General features: G+C 41.7%; 2 protein-coding genes across 4 annotated transcripts; one reads left to right on the plus strand and one right to left on the minus strand.

Moving 5' to 3' along the window:
- Positions 1 to 657: 657 nt before the first annotated feature.
- wnt10b (wingless-type MMTV integration site family, member 10b) lies at positions 658 to 19,658 on the minus strand. Of its 3 annotated transcripts, XM_023290165.3 has the most exons (7): positions 19,578 to 19,658; positions 18,540 to 18,676; positions 15,323 to 15,496; positions 15,124 to 15,226; positions 2,890 to 3,152; positions 2,270 to 2,721; positions 658 to 2,169 (listed from the first exon to the last, which is right to left on the minus strand). In XM_023290165.3, the coding sequence occupies exons 4-7, from the start codon at positions 15,195 to 15,197 to the stop codon at positions 1,669 to 1,671; spliced, it is 1,290 nt and encodes a 429-aa protein (XP_023145933.2). In that variant the 5' UTR covers positions 15,198 to 15,226; positions 15,323 to 15,496; positions 18,540 to 18,676; positions 19,578 to 19,658; the 3' UTR covers positions 658 to 1,668. The 3 variants fall into 3 exon arrangements, with proteins under 3 accessions (XP_023145933.2, XP_054869081.1, XP_023145935.2); XM_055013106.1 differs by lacking the exons at positions 18,540 to 18,676; positions 19,578 to 19,658 and having other exon boundaries at positions 15,323 to 15,523; XM_023290167.3 differs by lacking the exons at positions 15,124 to 15,226; positions 15,323 to 15,496; positions 18,540 to 18,676; positions 19,578 to 19,658 and adding an exon at positions 3,760 to 3,942.
- On the plus strand, positions 5,570 to 12,027 carry wnt1 (wingless-type MMTV integration site family, member 1). Its single transcript, XM_023290169.3, has 5 exons — positions 5,570 to 6,692; positions 6,976 to 7,081; positions 9,063 to 9,316; positions 9,505 to 9,770; positions 9,888 to 12,027. Exons 2-5 carry the CDS (start codon positions 6,981 to 6,983, stop codon positions 10,377 to 10,379), a joined length of 1,113 nt encoding a protein of 370 aa, XP_023145937.1. The 5' UTR covers positions 5,570 to 6,692; positions 6,976 to 6,980; the 3' UTR covers positions 10,380 to 12,027.
- Positions 19,659 to 22,569: the final 2,911 nt, after the last annotated feature.

The following is a 22,569-nucleotide window of genomic DNA, read 5'->3' on the forward strand; positions in this document are numbered from 1 at the left end:
AGCATGGAGACAGTTTGGATTATCTAAGATATCTAGGAATGCTACTGTCATAAATCAAGTCAAGTGGTGACAATAGCATTTTGCTAATTCTGCAGTTCATGTGTGCTCACCAAGCAGGCATGTTTCTGATTGTGCATCAGTGTCAGTATTTCTACATGTAGCAGCCTTTGTACATAAACACATGCATGTATTTATGCGCGTGTGTTTATGTTTGTGTAGTCTGTCTCCCAGGTAACAGGGATACAGCGTCCCAGCAGCACGTGGTTCAGTAAGTCCCTTCCTTGGCTATGAACTCTGGACAGATGATCCCCTCAGATGCTCACACAGCAAAGACTGGTATAATCACCCCCACTCTCTGCTCTCTTGATGCTTCTCTCCAGTAATAAAAGTCATACTTTAAGGAAACAATATCCTGCAGCCATAAAAAGTCCTTCTCTCAGCATGGAGTGGCCATAAAAAAGGCTCTCACCTCCCAAATCTGTAGTGCATAGAGCTTACCCCCCATTTACACAGCAACAGACACACACACTCAAACGTACACACACCCCTCAGCATCATTTCAAGACTAAAGTAGGTCCATCTCTCACTTTGACATGTTCTACATGTGGGAAGAATCTAAGGAGTGCTGATGAAATGGACAAAAGCAAGCACATAATATCAAGAGCTCAGTCACGATTTCATCGGAAAGTGACACACATCACATTACAGTTATACCAATTATACCAAGAAGAAGCATATTTCTGTCATAATACTGATATGAAAAAACATGAGCACTAGCAACCATTTTCATGAAGGAATTACTACTGTTACAATTTTATAAATAAATCGGAATGATTAGTTGAGTTTGTTTTCAAATCTGATTGTGTATCAACTTTACCATTTTGAGTTTAACAAGTAAACAAGAACTGATAAGTTTAAAATGTCCTGCATGTGCCTTCTGTATTCTTTCTGCAAGAAAGCTCTCTATCAAATCCCCTCTCTAGTATTCTTCTATTAGGAAAATTCTTGTCTAGAAGAATACGAAGACTGATTCCTAAAAAGCTATTGTTGCTCTGTCACAGGTGCAAAATATACAAATTGAGTAAATATCATTAGAGGAGCCCAGTAACATAGAGAAATTGCAATGAGACGTTGTTGTCTAAAGACCACTGTGTTCACCATCCTGAGCTACTCGGCCACCATCAGTCTGTTATTTAAAAAAAGACAAGCTCTAATACAATAATAATATTAATAATAACATTTACAAATATACACGTACACATTAAAATACACTGCTACTGTACAATAAGATAAATCAGCATGTCGACACCGACATGAAACAGAAATGTTTCTCTGTTGTTGCTCCTCTTTTTTGTGGGATAGAAAAGATGGGGTATAGGCCGTTTTCATGGCTGAGAGGGCAGCGTCTAAACAGACCATGGCAAGACAAATGGCATGAGTCACCTCTTCAATCTCTGACTTGGCATTTTGAGAATAACAGCGGCTACAAAGAGAAAATAGATCCCAGATGATGGACCAAAAAAAGGAAAGGGGCGGATAAACAGATTCTCTGGAAGAGTTACACACGGAGCAAAACAAAAGCTTAAACAACAGGAGTGGGCGAAGGGACAGGCTCGCCATCTTGAGTCCTGGATGAGTAAAAGCAACAAGAACTGGGATGGTTGGTGTCTACTTGCACACGTTGACCCACTCTGTGAGACGACACTCCTCGCACAGCACGTAGCAACACCAGTGAAATCGGCAATTGCAGCGCTCGCTGCGTGTCTGTTTTAGGATGTTGTGCCCACGACCACAGCACAGCGAACTGCAGCTGTCTGTGCTGTAGCTAGTTTTGTTGCAGATGCGTCCTTGTGTACCTGGAGAGTCAACGGACGCATCGTGCTCACAGAAGTCAGGAGACTTCTCAAAGTACACCAGCTCTCTGGACATGCTTCGACGACGCCCTCCGTTGATTCCTCTTGTGCTTCCGCTGGCGCTGTTTTCTGTTCGAGGGTTGAAAACCCCATTGTTCTTGTTCTGGGAGTTGACAAAGACGGCTGACAGAAACTTCTCCTTGAGTAAAGAACCCACAAGTCGGAACTCAGGAGACACATGCCAGCAGGTTTTAAACTGACAGCTCCCTGATGTGCCATGACATTTGCACTTCCTAGTCATGTTGTCAGTCACTATCTGTGTGAAGAAAGATAATGTTAGCAAATCAAACTGCAACAATGACATTCATGACATGTGAGCAAGACATAAGGAACACAATGGATAAGCTTTTTCTCACCTGTCGCCCCATGCGGTTGTTGTGTATCCTCATGCGAGCATGAATATCTCTTGGAGAACCACGGGAGTCGAGCCAGTCTCTTGAGAAACGGTCCCCAAAACGGACATCATGACTGCACCCCCCCCACTCCCAGGTGTCCTGCACAGAGCTTAGTTCATCTGGTAAAGGCTTGAGCAGGGCGGAGGGGTGAGTAGAGCGCAGGTTAGTGGGCAGGTTGCTATGGTGACCATTTAGCTCCGAGGGTAGTGACCGCGTGATGTCGATGCCTACCCCACCCTTCTGCAGGGTCTGCAGCTGCAGCTGTGTGAGTTTCAGCCGGATCTTGTCATCGTCTTGGCGACGCTTGGCCTCACAGCCACACCCCCGCAACTTGCCCATGCTGCAAGCCGAGGCCACAGAGTGAGCCACACCCGCTGCCAACATGGCCAAGGAGAAGGCACTCTCGCGAAAACCTGGGGGCAGGAGGAACACACTCACACAGTTGAAACTGATAAACAGTGAAACTCCAAACAAGTCATCCACCTGTGTACAAAACAATCTCTATCCTCATACCTACACCTGTCTCCTATAAACCCCAGGCCACTCATACTGACTACCATTGGCTTGCCTCAGACTCTCACCCCTGTTGAGGATGGTATTGTGGTGGGGCAGCTTGCCAAGGCCCTCCAGTGAGGAACAGTTCCAGCGCTGATCCCGGAGCTGGTGCTGGCATTCATGGATGGCCACCTGGATGCCCTGCAGAGCAGAAGCTGTCACATCGGGGTTCCGCACACACATCCGCATCTGACGTTTACTGAGGCCTGCCAGCCTCAGGCAAACGGAGTTAGGGGTTAGCACTGGATCTCCTGCCACCTTCAGGCTGAGGATATCATTACACAGCACCCTGCAGGGAGAGAGAGGGAAAGAGGGAGAGAGAGTTGGTGGGGGGTGTCATCAGAGCTGGTCAGGAGTTCATTAGTCAAATCCAGAGAAGTATGTAAGAGTGGGAGGACTGCTTGGAATACTTTGGAAAACCAGTAGATTTAAGAAGATAAAGAAGGTTATTCTACAAAATGATTGTCTTTTATATAGGATTTTCTAAATACACTTGGCAATAAAATGTATGTAAAAGTATTTGTTACAGCTCTCATGATAGTTGCTTCAAGCAGGGAAAATATAATTCCAAACAGATTATCCAGCTAAGAAGTATCAAAAACAGATCCAACTGCCAAATGTATCTTCAGGAGAAATAACAACAGTGAGATTCTTCTTGGCTTTCTTTAGATTTGTTAAAAACTGAGAATTCAGTAACCATTGATTCCAGAGTTTTGATATTACAGTAAATCATCCTGTGAAATGAGAGACAGATGTCTCCCTTTTCAGCTAAATATGGAAGATATTCATTTAAATGATGAACTATACACAATAACTTATCTCAACTCTTGCCGAATAACATGTAGCCACAACCCGCATGTAACACCAAGTCTCCTGGCGCTCTCAAGTGCACTTACGTTAATGCAGGTGACATAAGTGCTGCTGCCAAAATCAGGAATTGGTCCCAACGGAGTTTGTTTGATAGCTCCATTTTGTTAAGAGTCTTTCGCGACGTGACATTAAAACACTGGTATTAAGGTCCTGTCTTGAATAAGAACATCAAAAGGAAGAAGAGTGCAGTATTATCGATGCACCGCCAAACGACCGAGGAGTGAAGACGGAGAACAGAGGAGCTCGGGGGCGAGAGTAAACGGGAGGGGGGAGAGAAAGAGGGGAGGGGAGTAGATGCCTCTACAGGCGGCTGTTTGCAAATATTGGCCAATATGAAAGTTGGATCACCAGTTGATCATTTTATTATCTGAAAATGTGATCATCTGTCTGAGCGTAAAGCAGCGTCTCCAAACTTTTACGCACAAGCCTTTTCCAAACACTGCGGCACCACGACCTCAAGTTTAATAAATTATCTACAATATTGCATCCTATGAACATATTTAATAGTATAAAAATGTGTATATTTATTAGTGGTGTTTGTTAGGGGGTCGGTAGAGAAGTGAACACAGATTTCAATTTCTGATACAAAGAACAAAGAAACGCCCAGCAAAGTGAAATATGGACAGTCAAAGAAGATTTTGTTCATAAAGGGGTGAGTTATTTTAAATAATGAATGGGGGATGGGAGAGCTGCTGGTTCCACTGTACGACAGGGAGGCAGCAGCAGGCAGGCGGCTCCGCTAACAGACCCTCCAACAATACTGTTTTTAGTCATGTGGCCCCCCTTCCTCCCACCTCCATCAGAGCGGCTGTCCTTCATTGTTGTGTTTGAAACAACTTCACTTTATCAGTGTAAAGTCTTTATTTCAAAGTATAAAATTGTTTGCATAAATTAAGAGAGTCTGATTTTTGTGACCGCATAATGGCATCAGGTGCTCGGATAAAATCTCATGGCAAATGGCAATTATATTAAAATGGGTGACTTTTAAAAATACGTTATCCATATTGGGGACTTGCATCTCAGATATCCATTTAAATTAGTTTTTATGGTCGGTAATAACTGGGCCCACGAAACAAGTTAGTCAGGAGTTCTGTGTGAACACTGCGTCGAATCAATCACTATATTGATCTTGGTTATCCAAATTACGCAGAACAAACGCGCATACGTCCCTGCTGTAACCGAAAGGTGCATATGTGCTACTTTCATAAAATTAAGTTAAAACCCCCCTCGAACACGGTTCGCTTAGTGACACCAATTCATCTAATCTCCTTCCATTCCCTAAGCTGCAGCAATGAAAAGTGCATTAGCATTCTGCCTTGGTGTGTATATCTAAGTGGCTTAAAAAGTGATTTGAAGTTGATTTGTATATAAAAGGCCCCCTTTATCCGGATTGAAGCTCTAATCTGCTCGGTGTCGCATGACTGCTCCAGGAAACCCGTTTGAGCACCTTCATATAAGACTGGAGTATAAACGTAGGATGGCTGTCATTAAAGCTTTTTACAAAAGCCCACTTCCTTTTACTGTCATCTGAGGGACAGAGAGAGAGAGGTGAAGAGGAAGGGAGAGAGATTATTCAACCTACAACCGCTGCAGTTGACTAATGTGGAACATGCAAATTAGCAGATAAATGTCACAATAATGAAACATTCGCCCATGAACCAACATGGAGAAGTTTGGGGACATCTAAGCTGAAGAAGTCTGGGGTTTGATGGAGATGCCGCAAAGTGGCTCAAGCTGTGATTACACTGGGCTACATTGCGTCGAGGGAGGTCTGCAAGCCAGATGTTTGGACTGTTTTTTATCCTTACTCGTCCCCCTCTTTTCCTGGTTCATCATACATCCAATATCTGATGGGAGACCATATTTCATCTCTGCCGCGTTTGAAAAATATTTAAGCAGCTCAGCAGGCAGTGTGAGTTATAGGACCGCTAAGGGCTTATTATTGCCTCTATCTGCATTCACGTTTCGCTGTGTGCGCGTCTGAGACTAAAAACTAGAGATAACTGCTTTTTTGCGCCTTAGTTTTTATTAGGAAACCCTCATATAAGGCACTTGGGAAAAATCTTATTAATAAGTTTTAATAATGTTTTATTTATTTATTTATTTTTTAAAGCACATACCCTTGTAAATGTTTTACCGTAAAAAGGAAATGTAGGCTGCAGAAATGGCCTTAGTCACTGCACATTTTGGGAGCGCGTTTGGAGAGAGGAGGAGATGCGGTTAGGGAGTAGGCTAATCCAACCACCGGGTAAAAAGGGCAGTTTCAGATGGCTCATATTCCGCTCTAACTGTATTGTACCGTGACACCAGCTTCGAGCAGCGGCGGAGGCACCAAAGCGGGGCGCACCCACAGCATCTGTACCAACACATCCCTGCTCCAGGAGGCACTTCTCCTCTCTGCAAGACTGGATGCGGAAGCAAAGCGTGCGGGCCAGTGGGAAAATACTCTCAGCCGCACACTTTTACAGGGAATCGATTCTGTGATGACCGTGAGATTCCACAAGTAATATGCGCAACACTGTGGACTGCCCTATTTTTTTTCTCTCTCTCCTTTCCTTTCTCCTTACTGCTCAGTTGTGTTTCCTTATTCATTGTGCGCCCTATGAAGAGCATTAACTATCCCTCCCTCCAATCCTATTGAAAAGGGCTCCGAAAAAAAACAGAGAGAGATGAGAGCAGCAAATCCCTTTTTTATTCCCCTCGTAGCGCTCAATAAGAGAAGAATGTGTTGCCTATCAGTCACCGAGGGGATCAAGTCTTCGGGACTGTCCCACGCGTTCAATGCGCCGTGCAAAGCATCACTGAAAGAGACAGAGTGAAGAGGACTGCAGCAGCAGTAGCATCCTGCCTGGACACTTCACATCATTTAACAACCTGTCTCCACTCAAGATCCATTTAAGTCAATTAGAGCTGCCAGCTTCTCCTCACCTTTCTGCTCCTCTCATCGGACGGTGCTGTGGTGAGTATTTACACCTCGCATCTTGGGTCATTTTTTGATCACAATTCAACCGAATATTAAGATAGAATTATTACATAAATATTATTTAGTCAGTCACTACAAAGTGGAACAACATGCATGGATAGAATTCGATTTTTTTGGTGTGCGCATTTTAGGATTATTTTCAATGTATTATAAGTTTTGCATGCTTTTGCTGGAGTGTTTAGATGAAGAGATATTTAGATGGAGCAAAAATCCACGTCAAAGGAGTTGAAATGTGCCACTTTTCTCCTCATATTTTAAGTCACAATGAGGAGTCTGGCGCTGCTGTTAGGGGTGAAAGCCGCTTGCATCCTCCTGGTGTCTTCGCTCTCTGGCACTGGGGCCGTCAACAACAGCGGCCGGTGGTGGTGAGTCCAGCACATCTAGCAGGCCTGTGTGATTATGATGATGATGATGAAGATGATGATGCACTGATTCAGTAATTATCTTTAAAGCCAATTTGAGCAAACCCCCCCCCCAAAAAACCACACACACCCTGATCTTCCTTGTACGAGCAGCGTTAAACTGGGTTACCACATTTCATGCTGCATGCTCCAAATAATGTGTTAGTTTTGGAAGCGATCACAACTTCTGTTCAGAAAAAAAACAGCAACCGCATGGTATTAAGGCTTGTGGGGGTTTTGAGCTCGACTACCAAGTATTTCCCCTTTTTTCCCCCTAAAATTTTAATTTATCGTCCCTTCAGTGAAATTAGCTACAGCACATTATTCGACAATAAACGAATTACATCTGTAATAATTATAGTTTTAGCCTCTTTTATTTGCGGTTGGGTTTAATTGACTCCTTCTCTCTGCCTCCCCTCTTTTTTTTTGGGACACTGCGGTTTGAACGCGAGACAACATTTTTCAGTCCAATGTGGGATAAATTAAATATGGATTCATTTCATTGCTGAAAGGAATCCTATACGAGGTCTTTTCCAGGGTCGTGTTGATCTAATACTGTACATTCCTGCGTCTATACAGCGACCTCAAACCAAAACAGGCAACCGCAAAATTTTTTTTTTTCATCTTAAACAAACTAAAGTAAAATGGGATCTGTATAGTTTCACACATCGCGTAAAAGTCTATAAACTGTGGGTTGGATTTGTTGAGGTAATGATTTAACGAAAGATTTTTGCGGTGCCACTAGATGGACAGGATTTACGCACGACGGCATTGTGCGTTTTCAAATACTTCAAATGTCAGCTGAAATCCAAGAAAACAACCAGGGCGAACAATTCAGCTCTGGAGGGAAGAAAACACCCAAAAGAGGAGATTAGTATTAATGTTCCCAGGCCTCAATGCACCACTGTCTGGGTCAAACCCTCAACAGGCCAAGACTCGGACGCTTTTCCGGATGATAATTCTTAACAGGAGACACACCAGTTACAATAGACGTGAGTAAAAAAAAAAAAAAGAAGAAAAAACAAAAATGCTGAGACAAAAAAATCTCACTGGAAAATTACACAGCCTGCTGAAACAAGCAGTATTCAGAAATCTGACCACCTAAATGGGTGCATTTAAAGTCTGTTCAGTCATCCAAAATATCCAAAAGCTGCACAGGTGCCATGTTTGGACACAAATATGAACAAATTGCAAACATAAATAGGTGAATATTTTCTGATATCATACAATAGATTGAAATTGAATTCTAAGAATTAATCAGCTGGTTGTGTTTTTATATGAAACTCATGCTGTTGAGTAGTTCACAGAATACAGTTTTCTTTTATTTATGGCAGACAGCAATATATGTAGGCCTACTGCTTGAGAAGATGGAGACATCTGTAGATAAAAATAGGCCTCAAGTGACACTAACGTCTAGAAGAACATCACTCACTTATCTTTAACCTGGTCTGGCCTATGGGTGAAAAAAAATGAACAAGATTATGATGTTTAATAGCAGAAGGATATAAACCTGTGAAGGATAATTTCCTGAGTGTGCTCAACCTCTGCACCTCACTGTGATACCGTCTTTATTGTGATGATAGCTCAACAGATGCTGGATATTTAGCAGAAGAGTATATTCTAATCATGAAACTGACAGGTAACTGTGTCCAGTCCATGTAATTTATAAAGAGGTAAAACTAATACAGTTTTGTGTTTCCGGCCAAGCCCGAAACCTGCATTGTGACTCAGAGACTTACTGTCTCCTCATGGTCTTGGAACAGCATGTGTCACTGTTTATTTTTGTAGTATATAATGAAAACTGTAATTTCAAAAGGCACAACACTCATGTGATGCCAAAAGACATCAGTTCAGGATTTAGGAGTTCAGTGGGTAACCTAAGGAGCTACATGCGTGAACCGCCAGCCCCTTGATTCTGATTTCCTTTGTCCTTGTGTTGTGCCAGGGGTATTGTCAATGTGGCTTCCTCATCCAACCTCCTTACCAATTCCAAGAACGTGCAGTTGGTCCTGGATCCAAGCCTGGCCCTCCTGAGTCGACGCCAGCGCCGGCTGATTCGGCAGAATCCTGGCATCTTGCATGCCATCGCCGCTGGGCTGCACACTGCCATAAAGGAGTGCAAGTGGCAGTTCCGCAACCGCCGCTGGAACTGCCCGACCACCCACAGCCCGGCAATTTTTGGCAAAATTGTCAATCGTGGTGAGCCTCTCTTGTCTTTCTCACTAGGCAATATTTGGACAATTCTGGGCAGGATGTAATGGAATCTCTTGTACACATTTAAAAGGCTTTGTCTGTAAATACTTTCCAATTTTGGGCAAAAATTGGCAAATTCAAGTTTAAAAAGCTGGATCAAGTTCTGATGGGAAGTTTTGATGTTGTTTCTTCAGGTTGCCGAGAGACAGCATTTGTATTTGCCATCACCAGCGCAGGAGTGACCCATGCTGTGGCTCGCTCCTGCTCGGAAGGGGCCATTGAGTCGTGCACATGCGATTATCGTCGCCGAGGTCCTGGAGGGCCAGACTGGCACTGGGGGGGCTGCAGTGACAATGTGGATTTTGGCCGGATGTTCAGCCGTGAGTTTGTGGACTCCAGCGAGAGAGGCAGGGACCTGCGCTACCTCACCAACCTACACAATAACGAAGCCGGCAGAATGGTAAGGCTTCAGCTTAACATGATTGTCTGTCAGGATTTCCCCATGAATCAAATGTATTTGTTGTTTAAATTCTGTGAGTGTGTCTTCATCTGTGGTTTTTGGCCTTCCTCTCTGCAGACAGTGTCCTCAGAGATGCGACAGGAGTGTAAGTGCCATGGCATGTCAGGCTCCTGCACTGTGCGTACCTGTTGGATGCGCCTGCCGAGCTTCCGCACAGTGGGAGATTTCCTTAAGGATCGGTTTGATGGTGCGTCCAGAGTTGTTTATGCCAACAAGGGAAGCAACCGCGCCTCTCACCGAGCTGACCCCCGACATCTAGAGCCTGAAAACCCGGCTCACAAACCCCCCTCTGCCATGGACCTGGTCTACTTTGAGAAATCACCAAACTTCTGCTCCTACAACGGTAAAACTGGCACTTTGGGAACTTCCGGAAGAACATGCAACAGCTCTTCTCCAGGCCTGGACGGATGTGAGTTGCTATGCTGTGGACGTGGGTTTAAAACCCGGACTGAGAGTGTGACTGAACGCTGCCACTGCACGTTCCACTGGTGCTGTCATGTCAGCTGCCTCAACTGCACCAGCACACGAACGTTACATCAGTGTCTATGATCAAAGGTGGACAACTAGGCAAATATTTAGGCATATTGAGGAACAAAGAAGAACTTTGTAGCAAAATAGGTAGTTGGCTGACAAAGCCACTAGCACACAAGTGGTTTGAGATGTTAGGTAGAAGCTAGAAAAGCTTCAAGGCGGCTAAACAGGGAACTTTGTGGCACAAAAATTCAATCAGCGTTTTTGAAAGTAGGAGAAGGAGAAAAGCACAAATATGTGAACAGGGTACAGAGGGAGTAAATGTGCTTGGTCTTTGCCTTTGATGCTTAACATTAATAAGTATTTAAACACAACAAGCATCCATGTAGAATGGAAATCACCCACATCCCTCAATTGTTTACACTGTGGATAAATAGAAGTAAAGGGACAAAAGGATGTGGTGTAGAATTGATTGCTGTAACCAGGTACTACTAGAGCCACCTTCTCCCCCACTGAGGGCAAAAACTGGACACAATGTTTCACAGATGTTTTTGTGGCCAGAGAGCCACAAACATCTGCTCTCATAAACTGGTGGGGACCTCTAACAAGAGGGAGGTTATTTTTAAAAAAACAGTTTTGTTTTCTTTTGCTGAAGTTTGGCCTCTCTCACATGAAACTGTGTGAAGTTTATCTCCACGTATAGGCTATCTGCTCCCAACGTGTGTACTTAGGACCTGGATCCAGCCCAAACACTTCTAATTTCCTTACCACATTTGCCCTTTTTGTTTAGATTTCTCTGGAGTTGAATACACCTCAACCCTAGATTTGCCACTCTGACTTACCACAGGATGGTCCTGATGTTACATGACTGAGACCTGGTGCGTACCAAGAAAAACAGAGACTGGCTGAGTTCATCTGACTGTGGCAGTGTAATTTGAATGTACTATCAATACACTGAATATTATCGCATGACTAGATTTAGTTTAGCAAATCTGTGGGGGTCAGTATTAAAAATCTAATCACACAACAATAATAATAATAATAATAATAAAATGTGACCTGCAAAATTTCAAGTTACTCTCAAAATAAAAACTGATGCCACTGATGTGCATTGCTGTAACAAAAACAAACCCACTACATTCCTGTAAATACATGTGAGCAGGATTAAACTATTCCAGGTTCAGGGTTGGCAAATGGTGTTCTACTTTAAACTAGGCTGTGAAAAAAAGCTATGTTTAAGATTAAGCGTTTTATTTTTTAGGATTACAGCCTCAGCAGAAAAAAAAACATACTGTATATCAGCTAACAGAACCAAAATGCTGTAAATATTAAAGTATCTGAATATATTTATAAAAAAGTAATTTGTAAGTTTGCTAAATGATTTATGTGCCTGTCAGTGACTGGAGGACATGCTATCATTCGAGTCAAATCAGGAGATGTTTTGGTGTAATGTAGCTGACAAAAAAAAAAAAAAAAGACTCTCGCTAGAAACAAAACATTATCACTTCTTTGCTTGTTTCATGTAAAAAAAAAACACTTGTGTTTGGTCATGCACTGAATATTTACCTTTTTTTTAAACTTGTGTAAATATGAAATATTTATTTCTGAGGATTTTTATACTGTTATAGAAAAATGTAAGAGAAGACATTTTTAGATTTTAATGAAAAGATTTAGGATCCAGTTGGTTTTGTACTGTATGATAGAACAATAAAGTCTATATTTTCAATTAAGTTGCCCTCCTGCATGTGTCAAAAGATGCTATTATGTCTGTTGTGTTTGAGAGTTTTGACAACGGACCAAGTGAACATATAAGCCTGTCCCTGGGTGTCCTTTGCTTAATCCTATTACCACCACCAAAGCAGCCTCTTTCTCCAGCTCACAAAACATCCCTGCATCTGTGCTACCAACCACGGAGACGGACCCTGCTTACTTAGCCACATACCTTATTTTATACAGTATAAGAGTTTACTGCATCGAATGCTTTAGCTTTATTTGCTTAATGCCTGAAAGAAAATATATGAAATATAATGAAAACCTAGAGTCTGTTCCAACGCCTGGCAACCCAACTAACCACAGAAGTTTGGAAAGCTTCGCACTCCTTTGCCTACTGCAGTACAGGAGCATGCAGAGTCACCCGGATAAAGCACAGTGGAGGCAAAGTAGAAGGCAAAGACAACAAACAGCAATGAGAAAGATGGTGCATTAGACTTTGTATTGCAGTGCAGAATTACAAAGGGCTTCTTTGCCATTGAAATTAGAGCAAATAAAAATTAAGTAAAAAACTGAGCAGTGATTTCTCAGCATCTCAAAGAAAGTTGAGAGTTTAAATCTGAAGAATACAATGAAAAATCTGATCGATATACTGCAAATTTGAGGTCCAATGAGGTGGAAGGCCTACAAAAACAGATAGATGAGACCTGGAAAATTTATACTGATTACAGAATAACACTTGTGAGCTCTATAAAACTAATATTCTGTCTTTTATCACTCGAGAACTTGGGTGAACACACAGTACAACATGATATGGCTTACATTGGAATAATGGACAAAATGAGAAAAAAAATCAAGTTGGTGGAGCAAAAGCACACACAATTTGAGATTGAGACAAATCTAGTGTAAAGGAGAAATAATAAGCAATCATGGCTATACAGAAAGAAACAAAAGAAAGAGAAAGTGCTGGAGGTTTTTTTTTAAAAAAGAAGAGGGAAGACAGAGTTCAAATCCCAGGCATGAGAGTGAGGTGGGAGAGTTGGTGGAGAGTGAGTGGAGGGGGTGCTGCCTGTGGGAGTGCTGAGGAGTCAGTGATAATTAGCTCAATTAGTGACAAAGGCAGTGTAATAAATACCGACTTAGTGTCTGGGTCCCTGCTGGCCTCTCCCTGCGCAGCCTGCGATGTGGCCCTGGCCTGACGGACAATTCATTAAACTGACAAAATACCCCACCGTCCAGGCGTGACGCAGCGAGTTAGCCCCCTACAGGCCCTGCTCATTGTTCTAATTGTCTGGGCTGGAGTCACTTTGTGGCCGCCTCCTCTTTCACCCACCCCGCCTTCACACTCTGCCATCAGAAAGCCCATGGAGTTAATGCCCCTACCTTACTCTGCAAGTAGGTGATCGGCAGGTTGGAAAAAAAAAAACAGTAAGAGTTCCTTGGGGTGGGGTTGCTGGTGGGGGAAGCAGTGGGATTAGCGAATGGAGGTTGCCTGGGAGTGCTGGGAGCAGCACTGATCGGAATGTAGGAGAGATGAGTCCAGAAGCTCGGATGCGGGACAAAGCGAGAGTTAATAAGGAAAGATTGAAGGGGCTGGCGACAATGGGCCGCCACCCGAGTCGAGATGAAATTGCTTCCGAGGATTATTGGGAGAGGGTGTGAGCGTTGTAGGGTTTTTGTGTGAGTACGAGTTTGGTTGGGCATTTGTGTGTTTGTGCTTCAGTGTGTGCCGGGGCAGGGGGAGCGCTGGATTGATGGCTGCCCCTCTGGTTGGGGAGCAGGGGACCAAGGGAGGCTAACCGGCTGTTCCCACAGTCTGTTCTGCTGCAGCCACCTTTGACACACGGGGCTGCCAGGCGGCAAGCAGGCAGCCATGGTGAGAAGGGCACAAACAAAAACAACAGCTCCGCTACACAAAAGTCACCCGGCATGGAAGGCCAGCGAAGAAACGCAGACTGGAGTGGATGGTGTGAGGAGCGTTAGAGGGAAGGAGGGCAGCAAAGTGTGACAGCGAAGACAAGAAAAGAAACACAAATTGTGCAAAATTGTATGGCTTTGGATCCTACCGGCTACTGTTTTGCCAATATGTTGAAATAATAACATATTGACATCAAGTTGCAGCTTCATCATGATCAGGATGTGTATTTATCAGGAAATAAAGAATATCTGGTCTTTAAAGGGTGTAACAGTAGAGGTTAATGGTGGGATTTTGTCATTTAGGTAACCTGACAAAAAGAAATTTAGCCAAATTGCCTGCAAATGACCTGAGAACGATCATGTCATTTAAAAAAATGTGTTCAAAACCTAAATTTAAGCATGGAAATAGGGACTGTTCTCCTTACAATAGTGTGGCAAACAGGTCAATCAGCAGGAAACATGCAGAGATGATATTATGGCACAATAAAGGCACAGAAGCTTCATATTAAAATTCCTGCTAAACTGTGAAAAATGTTTGCCTGTTGGGTGGAGTTCACTTTAATTTGAAGGGCGTATGATAAAGAATTTAGAATCGGGTTTGGGTCACAGCAATGAATGACAGCCTGCTTACAATGGTTATGATGGACAATGTGGCATGGATTTGATTTCCGTGCCGACCCAATATTTCATTGTAATCCTAGTGTTCGATGGGCCCAATTAATTAGGGCATTGTTATTACAGGAACACCCTCATAAAGCTTGTGTAATAATGAGAAGCATTTGTTTGGTGCCATCAAGTGACCACAGAGCTATTATGCAATAAGATATGCATTTACTGCCTCTTTCCTCGTGTAGTATATCAAGAACTGTAATCAACTAAACCTCACCTAAAGTTACAGAAAACCACCAAGTGGATTAATAGCAGTTTGTAAAGTGGGTCAGATTTACTCAAATTCAATTCAGATTTCTAGGAAACTCTGGAAAAAAAAACACAATTGTGCATATGTGTTTATATCTAAGTTTGTGTACATTCTCAAACCAGTGTGTGTGTGTGTGTGTGTGTGTGTGTGTGGGTGTGGGTGTGTGCGTGTGTGTGTGCGTGTGTGTAAGAGTGTGTGTGTGTGTGTGTGTGTGTGTGTGTGGATGGCAGCTGGGAGGCAGACACGGTCCAGGAGAATCATCCCCTAGCAACTGACCTTTTCGGCAGATGGCAGTTCCAGAGTAACAGCCACCCAGCATCACAATGGCCGTGGCCTCCTAACATCTCCATCACTTCATCATCTACTGACCTGCCACAACCTGTCACACAGGAGAGAGGGAAGGTTACATTCAGCCATGCGAATGCACACATACAAACTCGAGTATCCTCTCTTTCAAAAAAAAAAATCTTCTCACTTCAAGTCCAGGACATTCCAAAACATCAGGCTGCGTTCGGTTGTTCCCCGGGTGTGCAGCAGGGCAGTGGTGGGGATGAGAGGAGGACTGATTTAGGAGAGACACACCGGATGCTCGCTGCTGTCCGCAAACCTTCAGACACTTTGAAACCACTGTTTTCCATTGTTGGGTTTTCTGCACATAGTGAAGCAGGGTGGGAATGTGGATAGACCACTTGACCATGGTGAGCAATCAGTATGATGTCTGTGGTCAGGCTCTGTGCCCCTATGGAGCGAGATGGAGAGCAAGGCCTGCAGTTAAGTTGGGAGGGATAAAACTATGTAGTGTCTGTGCATGTGTGTACTCCTCACAAATGTATAAAGATGTTCTCAATTGTAGACCTCTGCATGTGAGCACATATAAGAAAATCTGCATGGGATGATGACATATTTTGAAGCGTCAACACCCCCACCCATCTACACACACATATACGCACACAGACACACGCATCATGACCTCTGGATTGTCTTGGCCGGATATCATCTTTCTGCTGGCCCATTTTTTGTTGATATTAAATACTTTTCTCAACCTCAAAACTGCTGGGATAAACACCTCATCACCATGAAACATCACCTCTAGCTAAACACCTTAAAGCGGTTCTCAGTTCATTGCAAACACTGGATGGCCAGCTTTAAGTATCATCTGACATGAGATTTGGAATGCCCAGGCAATAATTTGGTTAGAACAATTATCCACCAAGAAAAAGCAAAACCCCTCAGTTACACATCTGTGAGTGGTTAACCTGGAAAGACCGGACAAGCGACAACAAACAGATACAGTGCCATGTCAGAATGGGTTCCACTCGGATTAAGTGTTTTAGATGGAAAAGTGTGCGTCAGAGCGCGACTTTAAACCGCTATGTATTCTAAGGGAGATGACATTCTAGCAAACACTGTAAGACCTCCTGTAAACAGAGCTGTAATGATAGGGAACAACTTTGGGCAAGGACAACCAACAGTAGAATATGTTTACAGACATCTGACAATGTATGGGTACAGCATAGCAAAGCTTCAGCTCTGCGATCCACATGAAATATGAGTGCAAACTGTGGTGGAACCCATGTGACACAACGTAAGCCTGTGCATAATTTCACCTGTCAGCAGGGATGAAGCCTGCATTTATTCAAATCAAACAGACATTATAAATTGCAGCAATATGCGTCTGGCTCTGCTGAATGTTAACACTTCTCCTGAACCAAATGTATCTTGGTAAAACTCTCTTAACACAGGATTTGAATATATTCTGTTTTTATATTGAACTATGGATTGTTTTTGCTTGCCTAAATGTAAGATCATTTGTCCTACTCAATGGAATATGACTAATCGCAGCAGGTCAGAATTGCTTTACCTGCTTTGCACTTTACCAGGTAAAATAGCTGTGATTGTTTAATCATCAGTTAGCCATTCCTTGGACCACAACACAACACCTTTGACTCAATAAACAGCACTGTGAATTTTCTGCTAGCATGTGGTAATCATCTCTAAACTGCATCTGTAATGCTGCTGGAAACAAAAAGACAAAATACTCCGTTTTTGGTTTTAATTAAAAGCTATGTTTTACAGCGACAGTGGGTGAGTGCTCAGCACTGACACAGCAGTAGAGGAATGTTTATTTGCTGCAGTTTAGGAGCTGAGTGGCTTGCAGGAACTATGACACATTCCTGTGTCACTGGCTCTCCGACTCGCAGACACACTTTTGCATTCACATGCCGGCGCCCCATGTGTTAGTTCACAGCTACACAGACATGCACAACTATTTCCTTCAGTCGTGTCCTACACACATCCACAAAATGTGGCACCTCTGGATTCTGAAAGCATGCCTGAACTGCATGCTCATTCATGGTGACTTAGTGTGACATGACTTACTAGGCCTAATACTTCCCCTGTGTGTAAAAGTGTGTGTGTGGCAGTTGAACAGTGACTTGAAGATGAGTTATTCACTCCTTACTTCAGCACTACAGGGAATCCTGCCCACAAAGTGTCCTAGCACGTATGTGTCTGTGAGTTACTACGTATATGGGCTCACTTGCGTGTCTGTGTGGCTGGCTGAGCACACCTCTCCATCTTTCCCTGTGCAGTCCTATCCATTATCCCCAGCATCTGGCAGCCAAAGCCAGTAAAGAAGACATTTCTCTTGGCAAGTGTTTTTAAAGGCAGTGACACAGGGGACAGCCAACCACAGGAGCCACACATCTTCCAATCTACATGCATACTGAGAACTGCTTGCATAAGAGAACCGCCCCAGTCTCCTTGTCTTGCTCTCCCTCTCAAAACACACGCAATTTCTTTCTAAGTCCCACTCACACTTACTTACTTACACACATACACACACAAGATATTGCTCCCACCCGCCCTTGTCGCTCTGCAATATACTCACCCAGGCTTTGAGGCCTAATCGCTTCCAGAACCAAAGCTATCCTACAAAATGTGCCAGCAACCTCTCAATACATTTTGCACCCTAAAAAGTTCTTTCTGGCCCCTATATGAATATTGTTTGCTTGTTGAGTATAATATATGGGCTGGTAGGGTGCCTGCAAGTGCTCTGTTTTAATGTATAAATGTGTTGAATTTAGTGACATTAAATATTGCATGTTTTTAGGGTAGTTAATGTCCAAAGTGCAAAAACAAAGACAGAAAATTGCTCTGTAAATGTCATCATCTGGAATGAAACAGCCCTGAACCCACAACATTGTCTTACAAACGAGAATACTAAAAAATAAATTGCACCCTGAGTGCACCTGAACATCTCCCTGGCTGACACTTAGCTGCTGAATAATAAACACATTCTTTGTATGATTGAAATGGCACAATAAGTGGATTAATTAATACCACGTGCATCTTGTAACCCATTGAAAGTACAGCTGCAGTGAGCAGCTTCTCCGAACGGCAAGCACATGGAAAGACATCTTTGTCTTACTTGGCTGCTAGTCATAATGTCTTCCAGCATCTGGATAATCTAAAACACAAATGGGTGTGTAAGCCTGATAGAATAATTGTCCTGATTTTGATAGGCTACCAGCTACACATCTGTCTAGCAGCCAGAACCCTTCCATCATAGATCTTTTGGGACAAAGACAACTTTTGGAGAACTGTGGGGTGGGAAGGCAGGTGTAAATCAGGTAAATTGTACACTGTTTGGTCAACATTATAGTTGAAGTTTAAATTCGCCAAGTGCTCACCTATGTTAGCACAGTTGGGGTCTGGAGATCTTTTAGGGACTATCCTGTCTTGTCTGTAGTGTACCTCTGTCCTCTTCCTTCTTTGGCTTCATCCTCGGGGTTCGACAACATCTGGCATGCTCTCCAGAGCTGAGACCCTGGAAAAGAAATGATGAGAAATAGAAAGTGTTTTCTGTATGAATTTTGTAAGGTCTCACCTTACTATGTGAAGGGCTTTAAGACAACATACACTACCAGTCAAAAGCTTGGACACACCTTCTCATTTAGTGTTTTTTATTTAGTCATTTTCTACATTGTAGATTAATCCTGAATACATCAAAACTATAAAAGAAAACATATGGAATTATGTTGTAAACAAAACAGTGTTAATCTTCAGTATTAATCTACAATGTAGAAAATAATACAAATGAATAAAAAGCATTGTATGAAAAGTTGTGTCCAGACTTTTGACTGGTAGTGTACATTGTGAACTGGTGCTATACAATTAAAACTTAACTGAAGGATTGAAGATTTTAACCAAATAATTAAATTAAGTGTTTATTAATTACTTTTTAAGGAAAGGGTGCACCATACACACCAGCATTTTAATCCAAAACATATTGGTTTTCAGTAATGCTTAAACTAATGAGCATACACGTCTTCCTTTCCAGGTATAGGCGTTTCCTTCAGACAGAACTGTGGGTGCAAAACACACCAATTTCTACTCCTGCCAGTAACAATGAGCAGCGCTGATATGGCTGGAAATTGTGAAAGGCCGCCATCTTATGGCAAAAGATTCAAATTACAACCTTTTAAGCATTCAAACAAAACTATATTCTGGTTAAATACACACAGCACGGGGCTAAAATTTGGCCAGGAACGATGGGTTTTAAGTTAGCTATTAGCTAACAAACGGAACTGTTAGCTAATGCCCTGATAGCAACAGCCAAAACAAACTTCGAGAAATACAAAATAACTCATAGGTACGTGTATTTGGCTGTATTATAATCACGTCATTCTCTTGAACTGCTAAAAGTAAGTTCTAAATGTAAAAGTTACCCGAAGCTTTGAGGTAACTCCTTTGATGTCAACAGAACCGGACAGGTTAGCTAGCTGAACCCTGAAGGAACTTACAGCTCCACCGGCCCGGAAGCTGCTTCAAGAGGAAACACTGCAGGTTAACAGGTAAACATTTGAACTAGTCATCTAGATTACTTACTAAAAGACAATTGTCAATTTTTATTTATTATTTTTATTGCAAATTTTCTAATATTTCCATCTGTAAATATGCAAATGAGGTATTGTCTATTTAAATATGCTATAAATGTGCATGCATTTCCAGAACAGAAGATGGAGCATTGGATAAAGCCAGGTTTAAAAGGTTTTTATAGAGAGGATTTTAATATCTCCTTTTACCACGTCATGAATTCTAAAATACTATTAAATGCAAAACAAAAAAACTCTATTATTTTCTGTTTCTGTTTGTTTATTTTGTTGTTTTTCAGAATAAAATGTTCTAAAATCACTGTGGTTGATGTATGAACAAAACCTTCTGTCTAAACACGCAGAATATAGACAGGATTTAATCTAGAGAGTTTGGTGTATGTGAGTGCTACTTTGGCTCTTATATGAGGGGTAGAAACTGATTTTGATTGTAATTGAAATCTACAGCCAAAAGTAGTTTAAAAGTAGTCAAATTTATTTATGAAGCACATTTGAATATAGCAGGAGATATGCCAAGGTGCTGTAAGAGTTCGGAAAGGAAAAATAAATAAATAAAATAAAATAAGAAAACACAGTGAATAAAAGACTAAACTAAATCAATTTAATGAAATAATAGGATGAATGTAAATACAACACAGTATTAGGTTAAATCAGGATGTCAGGCTCTACTTAAATCAAATGCCAACAAAAAGAGTCTCAAGCAGCAATTTAAATGTTTTGAAAGTCTGTGCACTTTTAACATGGAAAGGTAAATAGTTTCAGAGATTTAGAGCTACTGTGAAGGCTTGATCGGTTGGTCAACCTCAGTGCTCTCACTGACATATGAAGGTCTGGGAGCCCTGCTGAGTACAGAAAGTGTAGTAAAATAAACATCTAAATGTGTATTTTGGATGTTTTCTTTCCAGTACTCTGAAAGGCGACATGCTATAAAATCAAATCATAATTTCGGAATTTACCATCCATCCTTTATCTATACACCACTTAATCCTCATTAGGGTCGCAGACAATTTGGAGTTACCAATAAACCTCAGCATGTTTTTGGACTGTGGGAGGAAGCCGGAGTACCCAGAGAAAACGCATGCATGCACAGGGAGAACATGCAAACCCCATGCAGAAAGGTCTTGGGAAAGCTGGCACGCAAACTGGGGATCTTCTAGCTGCAAGGCAAAAGTGCTAATCACCAAGCTACTGTGCAGCCCAAAATTTATCAGTGCCTGAAAGTATAAAAATTTTGCCTGCAGTGTCTCACCTCAGTAGTACATTTACACAATTAGTTTATTAACACTGCTGTGTTTATTTATTCCTTTCTAGCTTGTAAATATCTGGGTATATAGTGTGTTATATTTATTATTATTATTACTGCTGTTTTTTTCACTGTTCTTCTTTCTATAGTTTCTTTGTATTATTCTCTTTCCTTATTCCTAGGGTGACCCCAACGTGTACATACTTGGCCATTAAAGCTGATTCTGATTCTGATTAAGTCGGTCTAAAATACAATCACTCAGAGAGCAGATTGCATTGACAGAACATCTTATCAAAGGTCAGATGTTAATTGAAGTCAGGTACACACTTAAGACACTTGACACACTGTGACACTTCACACAAACACTTTCAGAAACTTACATTTTGTACTTTGCATTTTGTACTTTATATTATTTGTTATTTGTATTTACTACTAACCTCTGTGTAATTGTGTATATTCCATGAACCTTTGTTTATTGTTTATTGTACTCTGGCAAAATAATTTCCTCCAGGATGAATAAAGTAGATCTTATGTTATCTTACTTCAAGTTAGCTAAATAAATGAGCAGATTTCAGCTGCAGTGTTCAATAACATACCTGACAAAAAAAGTTGACCTGTTATTCACCGATAGATAACCTACATTATACAAGTCTCTGACAACTGGTGCAACACAGTGGTAAAAGTGGAAAGCTGTGGCTACATTATTAATAGAAATAATGAGTTAAAAAGATCAAGCTCGCATTGGAAAACAGTCAGCTATAGTGTTTTGGTGATGTGCTGTAAATTCGGTAAAACGTGCAAAATAAGAATATCAAAGAATCAATCAGAGGAACATGCTGCCTGAAAGCTTCCTGTTGAGGACAGGTGGCATTTCTCTGTAAATTCACAACTCAAACTCAACATATTCACACAGGGATTGCGAGCAGATTATTTCCTCAGAAATGTAAAAGCTGCACATACCACAAGTACACAATGTTTTTCAAGTTGTGCCAAGTTCTCAAATTAGCAATAATGATCTTGCGAGCATTGCATTGCTTCACAGAGGCTTGTTCGTATTAAACAATTCACATTGACCATTTGCAAAGGCATTTAAAAATGCATTAGATGAGGATGCTCACTTGGTATCTGTGTGACCTGTTTACATCAATGTTGCACATGTAAAAATTAAAACACATTTCACAGCTCTCAGTCTTTACTGTTCAGAACACAATGCTGAGCCTATTTGCTCTCTTCGGGGTGGTGATGTGTGCACTGACGTTTGTCAAACTAAGAAACAATAATCTGTTTAGACTTATTTGGCTTTATACAGACAAGAATTTGGTAGTTTCTACAAATTTGGTAGTTTCTACAAGCATGCAATTCTTTTTAAAAAACACTGCCGTGAGAGATTCTGAATTTTAAATAAGGGAATCCTTAAATCAACAAAACAAACAACTGTTCAGTGGATCTCTTATGAAACTCAATAATCTGTATAAAAGTCAATTAAACTCTATTTAACGCTATTCCATGGTGCACATTTTTAAAAAATTAGCAGATAAAGTGAAGTTTTTTTTTTTGCACACACGATGATTATTTGTGCTTTTA

This window comes from Amphiprion ocellaris, chromosome 8 (genome assembly GCF_022539595.1).
Source record: "Amphiprion ocellaris isolate individual 3 ecotype Okinawa chromosome 8, ASM2253959v1, whole genome shotgun sequence".
NCBI classification, from domain to species: Eukaryota; Metazoa; Chordata; class Actinopteri; family Pomacentridae; genus Amphiprion; species Amphiprion ocellaris.